At 49.7% G+C, this 6,840-nt stretch overlaps 1 protein-coding gene across 1 annotated transcript in view; it reads right to left on the reverse strand.

The window, feature by feature from the left end:
• Positions 1-6,840, reverse strand: part of LOC102035306 (leucine-rich repeat transmembrane neuronal protein 4) — a 71,835-nt gene that overhangs the window by 64,422 nt on the left and 573 nt on the right. Inside the window, 1 exon segment of the mRNA XM_031063828.1 lies at positions 5,383-6,840. This exon segment is cut by the window's right edge and continues 67 nt beyond it. Coding sequence (XP_030919688.1) covers positions 5,427-6,840 — 1,414 coding nt within the window. The 3' untranslated portion in view covers positions 5,383-5,426.

Raw genomic sequence — 6,840 nt, forward strand, 5'->3', positions numbered from 1 at the left:
TCCTGTCTCAGCCAGGCACCAGAGGAAGCACCGAGTGAGAGTTTCACAAGTGTTCCACATCCTCCTGCATTTCCTTTCCAAATTCCCAAATTGCTGCAGGAGGCACAGCTGGCTCAGCTCCGCCGGAAACGCGGCCGCTCCATTTTTGGGAACGTCTTTTTGGGAACTCTCACACTTCACAAGTGCTGAGCCCAGGGAAAAAATGCCCCTGTGCATTTTCTTGCTGCATCACTGGTGCCTCTCCAGCACACATCTCCTCAGTCTGGGGTTATATTTGCAATGCCGAGGGCAAAGAAAGGCTTGGAGGGGTAAAAACTGCCCCATCTCTGGAGCTCCAAGCAGCACCATGGTGTTTAGTAAATAAATAAATAAATAATTAATTAATTAACTAAATAATAAAAACCAGCATGTCAACACCATGATGTTTAATAAATAAATAATAAAAACCAGCATGTCAGCACCATGATGTTTAATAAATAAATAATAAAAACCAGCATGTCAGCATCATGGTGTTTAATAAATAAATAAATAAATAAATAAAACAAACCAGCATGTCAACACCATGGTGTTTAATAAATAAATAATAAAACCAGCGTGTCAACATTTCCCTTAAATTAGGCCCGGCAGAAGGTCTGCAGCAGCCCACCAAGCCTGCATATCTTTAATACCATTTATCAATTATTTTATTTATTTATAAATTATATTTATATTTTATATTTTTATTATATTTTTATTATATTTATATTATATTTATATTTTCGCATTTATTTATTTATTTATAAATTATAAATTTCTTCGATTTATCAATGCATTTCCCCCCCAGCGGAGAGAGGGGAAGGAGCGGGGTTCCAGCCGAAGGCGATGCTGCGCGTCTGATTTAAAAGCTGTGAGCACAGGTGACACCCAGCCCTGCGGAAAGCACAGCAGGGCTGTCCCTGTGAGCGAGCAGGTGGCTGTTTATCCACCATGGGGTATGGCCAGACACGGAGAAGGAGAGGTGTAAAAAGCGACCTCACAGCGCTCGGTTCACACAGAAAAGCTGTTCACCTGTCTGCCTCTTGTTTGTTCTGTCCCTGCCAGCCTGGCAGAGGGGACAGCAGTGACCTTCCAGGAGACAGAAACATTCTCCTTCTCCCCACAGCACCTTCCCAGCCGAGCCACTCTCGGCTATTCTCTGAGTGTGATATGCATGGAATACACAGCACCAAAGCTGGCTTTGTGAAATCCCTTTTCACAGCTTCCAGATCTCCAGCAAATGTACAGAATAAATGGGAGAGCGAGAGGGAGGGAGCAGCACAAAGCAAACCCCAGGCTGAGGGAGCAGCACTCTGCTAAACTGGATGGCCAGAGCCCAAATTGGGAGCATCCAGTTATTTCAGCCAGCCCTGCCAAGAGACTGAACAGAGAGCCCAGGTGTCAGTGATTATAATCCCAGTGCTGCCAAAGTCACTCCTGCCTGCAGCCAGCCTGCCTTTGGCTCTCTCTGTCTCTCGTTCCCAGCGCAGGGAATCATTCCTGGAGCAGGGAATGGGAAATGCAGCCCCACAAAGCAGCTCCCACCTCTGGATGCTCCAAACCTCATAGAATTTTAAAGCAGAGACATCCCTGGGGCTGCTGTGCAGAAAAGAGCTGTGGAAATACCTCAGTGCATTATTCCAGGCCAGTTCTGCCATGGAAAATCAGTGGTTTGTGCATGAGATGAGCTGGATGCTTCCACAGCCCAAATGATCCCTGTGAAGGTTCCAGCTCTGCTCACCCGACCCCAAACCCCACCCCAGTGTCTGATCAGACATCCTTTCCCTTTCCCACTTCAAATGGAGCTGATCCATCACATTTTCCCAAACCCACACCATTCCCGGACCCTCAGCTGCCCCCAGGCACGGGGGGTGAACGCACAAAAGCAGAAAATGCTTTGGAAAATATTGCTAAAAGAGGTAAAAGCCCAGGTGTCAGTTGTTATAATCCCAGTGCTGCCAAAGTCACTCCTGCCTGCAGCCAGCCTGCCTTTGGCTCTCTCTGTCTCTCGTTCCCAGCACAGGGAATCATTCCAGGAGCAGGGAATGGGAAATGCAGCCCCACAAAGCAGCTCCCACCTCTGGATGCTCCAAACCTCATAGAATTTTAAAGCAGAGGAGAAAAGAGCTGTGGAAATACCTCAGTGCATTATTCCAGGCCAGTTCTGCCATGGAAAATCAGTGGTTTGTGCATGAGATGAGCTGGATGCTTCCACAGCCCAAATGATCCCTGTGAAGGTTCCAGCTCTGCTCACCCGACCCCAAACCCCACCCCAGTGTCTGATCAGACATCCTTTCCCTTTCCCACTTCAAATGGAGCTGATCCATCACATTTTCCCAAACCCACACCATTCCCGGACCCTCAGCTGCCCCCAGGCCACACGAAAGCAGAAAATGCATTGGAAAATTTGCTAAAAGAGGGAAAATCAATCAATCAATGAGTCCTGGAGCCTGCCTGCCCTCACACAGGTATCCAGGCACTCCTCTCCCCTCTGAGGGCTTCTATTTTTGGGAGAAACCTGAGGCTGAGCACAGGGAATGAGGGATGGGCCTGAGCTGCATCACACCTGCACAAAATAACAGTTTTCCCACAAGCACGGGTAAATTAGGAAATAAAGAGAGGTTCCATATCCTATTTTTTTTTCCGCCAAACACAAACCCTTTCCACTGCTGAAGACTCTACAAGGGATTTTTTTAACCATTTTTAAGTGCTGTACATTGAATATCTCTCCTTTCACAAGTGGAACCTTGTAGCTATGGAGACGCAGAATGTCAAATCCAAGCTGAAGACAGGATTTCAGTGGGGGCTTTGGGTTGCTACATGTGCCTTCAATGATCTGCTTTCCACCTCCTGAAGTCTTTATTATCCGCCAGATTTTTATTAGTGTAGCGCAAAGAGCCACTGGGTGTTCAATAAGGACACAGAGTGACCTGTCAGACACAGCTCTGGGGTGTCCTGCACAGTTTGATTTACACCACAAACCCCCCCTTGGTCCTGCAAAGTTGTCATCAGTTTAACTTAATCCAAATTAAAACCCAGAAACTGTTGCCATCAGTTTAATTTAATCCAAATTAAAACCCAGAACCCGTTGTCGTCAGCTTAATTTAATCCAAATTAAAACCCAGAAACCATTGTCGTCAGTTTAATTTAATCCAAATTAAAACCCAGAAACCGTTGCCATCAGTTTAAATTAATCCAAATTAAAAAGCAGAAACCGTTCTGGCGCTGCCACAGCACCTGGAATCCAGGTGAGCTGGGGTCCCCTGGTGTTTAATGCTGTGTGTAACAAGCACAACCACCTGGGGGAGTTCCACCAGGCTGGCCCCACGTTGCTGCACCTGGGAGGGCTCCCGAACCTTGTAATTGCCTGCTGTAATCTGAATTATCCGAATTCCAGCCTCCCGAACATCGCGCCTGCGTTCTGTGATCCAAAACGCATCAGGGGTGGTGGTGGTGGCATTTCCTGGGTTCTCGTTTGCCACGTGCACATTCACGTTTATCTGTGTGTTTCCCACCAAATTAAACAACATTTATTCAAGCTAATGAAACTTCAGGGGTGCTAAACCTGAGTGTGAAGGGGACAGAGCCTTCCAGGCCAGACTGATGCTCTTTGTGACAGCCAGGGGGAATTCAAAATGACTTGAACATCGCTCATTTTCCGCTTGTGCTGGTAACAGTGAACAGAGCAAACCTCATACCTTCATTCTGCATTTTCCTGGAGCAGTGACAGGCACATGGCAAGTGGTTTTCTGTTCTGAAGGCAGCACAGCTCCAGAGAAAGCAACTCCAAATCTCTGCTGCATTTTGCTTCCTTCCCCTTAAACTCCCACAGTCCAAAACCACCTGGGGACTTCAGGTGGCAAATACGAAACCTCTCACATTGTCAGAGAATTCGGTTCAAAATTCAATTAAAAACATCGGGTTTTGAACAATCCAGATCCCACCCTGCTCATCCTCACCACATCTCCCACAGCACCCGGGTGCCAAAGCCAGGGCTCACAATTCCCACAGCCAGCCCCAGCCTGCACAAAGGGGTGGGAATAAACTCCAACAGGCACATGAATGGAGCTGATCCATCCCCAACAGGCACGTGGCAAGCGGTTTTCTGTTCTGAAGACAGCACAGCTCCAGAGAAAGCAACCCCAAATCTCTGCTGCATTTTGCTTCCTTCCCCTTAAACTCCACAGTCCAAAACCACCTGGGGACTTCAGGTGGCAAATACGAAACCTCTCACATTGTCAGAGAATTCGGTTCAAAATTCAAAATTCAATTCAAAACGGGGTTTTGAGCAATCCAGATCCCAGAACTGCAGATCCCACTCTGCTCATCCTCACCACATCTCCCACAGCACCCGGGTGCCAAAGCCAGGGCTCACAATTCCCACAGCCAGCCCCAGCCTGCACAAAGGGGTGGGAATAAACTCCAACAGGCACATGGAACACTCTCAGGTAGAACATCCACAACCAAGTCCGCCTGGTGCCACATCACCAGCAGGATTAAGTGAGCAGGACTGCAGTGGAATTGTGCAAATCCTCCCTTGCCAGCTCTAAACAGGCAGCAGCATCCCAAGCAAACCCGTCCCCTGCATCCACAGCAGTGGAGCAACAAAGCAATTTGGAATTTCCTTGCCAAGCTGGACAGCAGAAGAGAAGAGAGCTGAGAGCTTTTCCTGGTTGTGTTTCCCGCGTTGCTGAGTCAAATCCCGACACGGCCTGAAGATTGTGGGAATCAGCTCCAGCAGGGCTGTCTAAGCCTCCACTGATCACTGAAATGCAATCAAACCCTCCAAGAATCCCCTTCTCCCAGCCCAGATATTTGCAAACGTGCTGTTTGACAAAGGCTCACGTCCAGAGGAGCCTCTGTGTTCCTGCTGGCTCCAGGAAAACAACTCCAAGATCCTGCTGCAGTCCTGTTGTCCTCCTGAACCAGACCAAAAATGCAGGAAATCTCTGGCTCTGTCATTAAATAGGCCACAAACCCCTCAAGATTTGATGTGGGGTCTGAAGAAAAGAGGTTTCCATATTTAGTTTTAAACCAGAAAAGGCTCTTAAGCTCCTCTGCATCTACCAATCCATTAAAAATAGGATTCTGTTGTAGCCACAGCTCATCAAATGGGTGCAAACAGGAGGAGAACAACACTCCAGATGCCTTTATCACAGTTGTTGACTCCAACTTAATCTCTTTTTTAATAAGTCTTAATTATTCAAAATAATCACCATCCCTTCCCTGCCTGTTGTCATTTAACACCAGAGAACCTTCCACAGAGCAAACCCCGACGCAGGCAAAAAAAACCCAAACCCCAAAAACCCAAAATCTCATCAATCTTTCTCACATTTAGAGACACCTCAAGAGCTTCGAAACATTTACCTCGCCTTCCCAGCAGCTGAAATGGTTTTAGGAGGATTCATGGTTCATACCTCGCATTCCCTGGAGCCAGAGATGGTGTAGGTGCAGGGCCCAGATCCATTAACGGATACATCCATGGTCTCAGAGTTTGTTGGCTTGTAGTCCACGTAATATTCCTGCAAGGGGGAGTTCATTTGCCTCTCTGACTCCCGGGCCTTTTTCCTGCGCCTCTTCATGAGCGTGTGCTGCTGGAGCTGCTTCATGCTGGCGGGGTAACGCTTCCAGGACACGTAGATGACCAGCAGGATCATGGCCACGGAGAGGAAGAGGGCCACGCTCCCCGCGATGATCTTGTGGAAGGACACGTGCTCGTATTCCGGCTCCACCGCGGGCGTCGGGATGTCCGCGGAAGGGCTCGGCGTCGCCGGCGTGGGCTGGTGGCTCTCCAGTTTGGACACGGTGGGTTTGGGGATGAACTGGGGTCTCTGGGGGGTTCTGGGAGCCTGGTAGGACCTCTCAGTGGCCACCACCTGGATTTCGGCGCAGATGTTGTAGGTTTCCACCGCGTCGCTCACCTTCTCGCCCTGGATGTGTTTGGGGCCTGCGCAGATCATGGTGCTCTCCTTATTTCCCTTGAAATTCTTAAGCCAATTAAACAGGGGGCAAATGCTGCGAGTACATTCCCACATATTCCCGGACAGGGTGATGGAGATGAGCGAGATCCACGTGTTGATGGTCTCCTGGGAGATGTTGGTGAGTTTGTTGGAATCCAGGTTCAGCTTCTGCAGGTTGGGCAGGCACTGGAAGGTGCCGGGCTCCACCCCCGCAATGTCGTTGCCCGATAAATCCAAGTTGTGCAAGGAACTCCAGGTCCACGTCAACCCCTGGCTGATGGAGCGGATCCTATTCCACTGCAGGTAGATGGAGCGGAGGTTGAAGAGCCGCGGGAAGTGGGCGAAATTGATCTTGGAGAACTGGTTGTGCTCCAAGTGAAGCTCCGTCAGCTTCAGGAGGCCGGCGAAGGCGTTGCGGGACAAGCTCCGCAGGCGGTTGTAGCCCAAATCCAGGAAGTCGAGGTTGCGGCAGTCCTGGAAAACGCGGATGGGCACCGTTTTCAGCGAGTTGGACCTCAGGTGCAGGATCAGCAGCTTGCGGAGCCCCTTGAACTGCTCCGCCTGCAGCACCTGCAGCTTGTTGTAGGACAGGTCCAGGTTGCGGAGGTTGGGCACGGGGTGGAAGGTCTTGTTGTGCAGGTGGGTGATTTTGTTGGAGCTCAGGATCAGCTCCTTCAGCCGGCGGATCCCCTGGAAGGCGTCCTCGTCCACAGAGCTGATGTAGTTGTGGTCGAGGTAGAGCCATATGAGCTGGTTGAGGCCGGCGAACTGGTGGGATTTGAGCTTCTGGATGCTGTTGTAGCGCAGGGACAAGCCCTGGGAGCCGCTGGAGATGTTGTGGGGGATGTCTCGGGAGGGGGGGGAC

The sequence above is a fragment of the Geospiza fortis genome, unplaced genomic scaffold (genome assembly GCF_000277835.1).
Source record: "Geospiza fortis unplaced genomic scaffold, GeoFor_1.0 scaffold417, whole genome shotgun sequence".
Taxonomy (NCBI): domain Eukaryota; kingdom Metazoa; phylum Chordata; class Aves; order Passeriformes; family Thraupidae; genus Geospiza; species Geospiza fortis.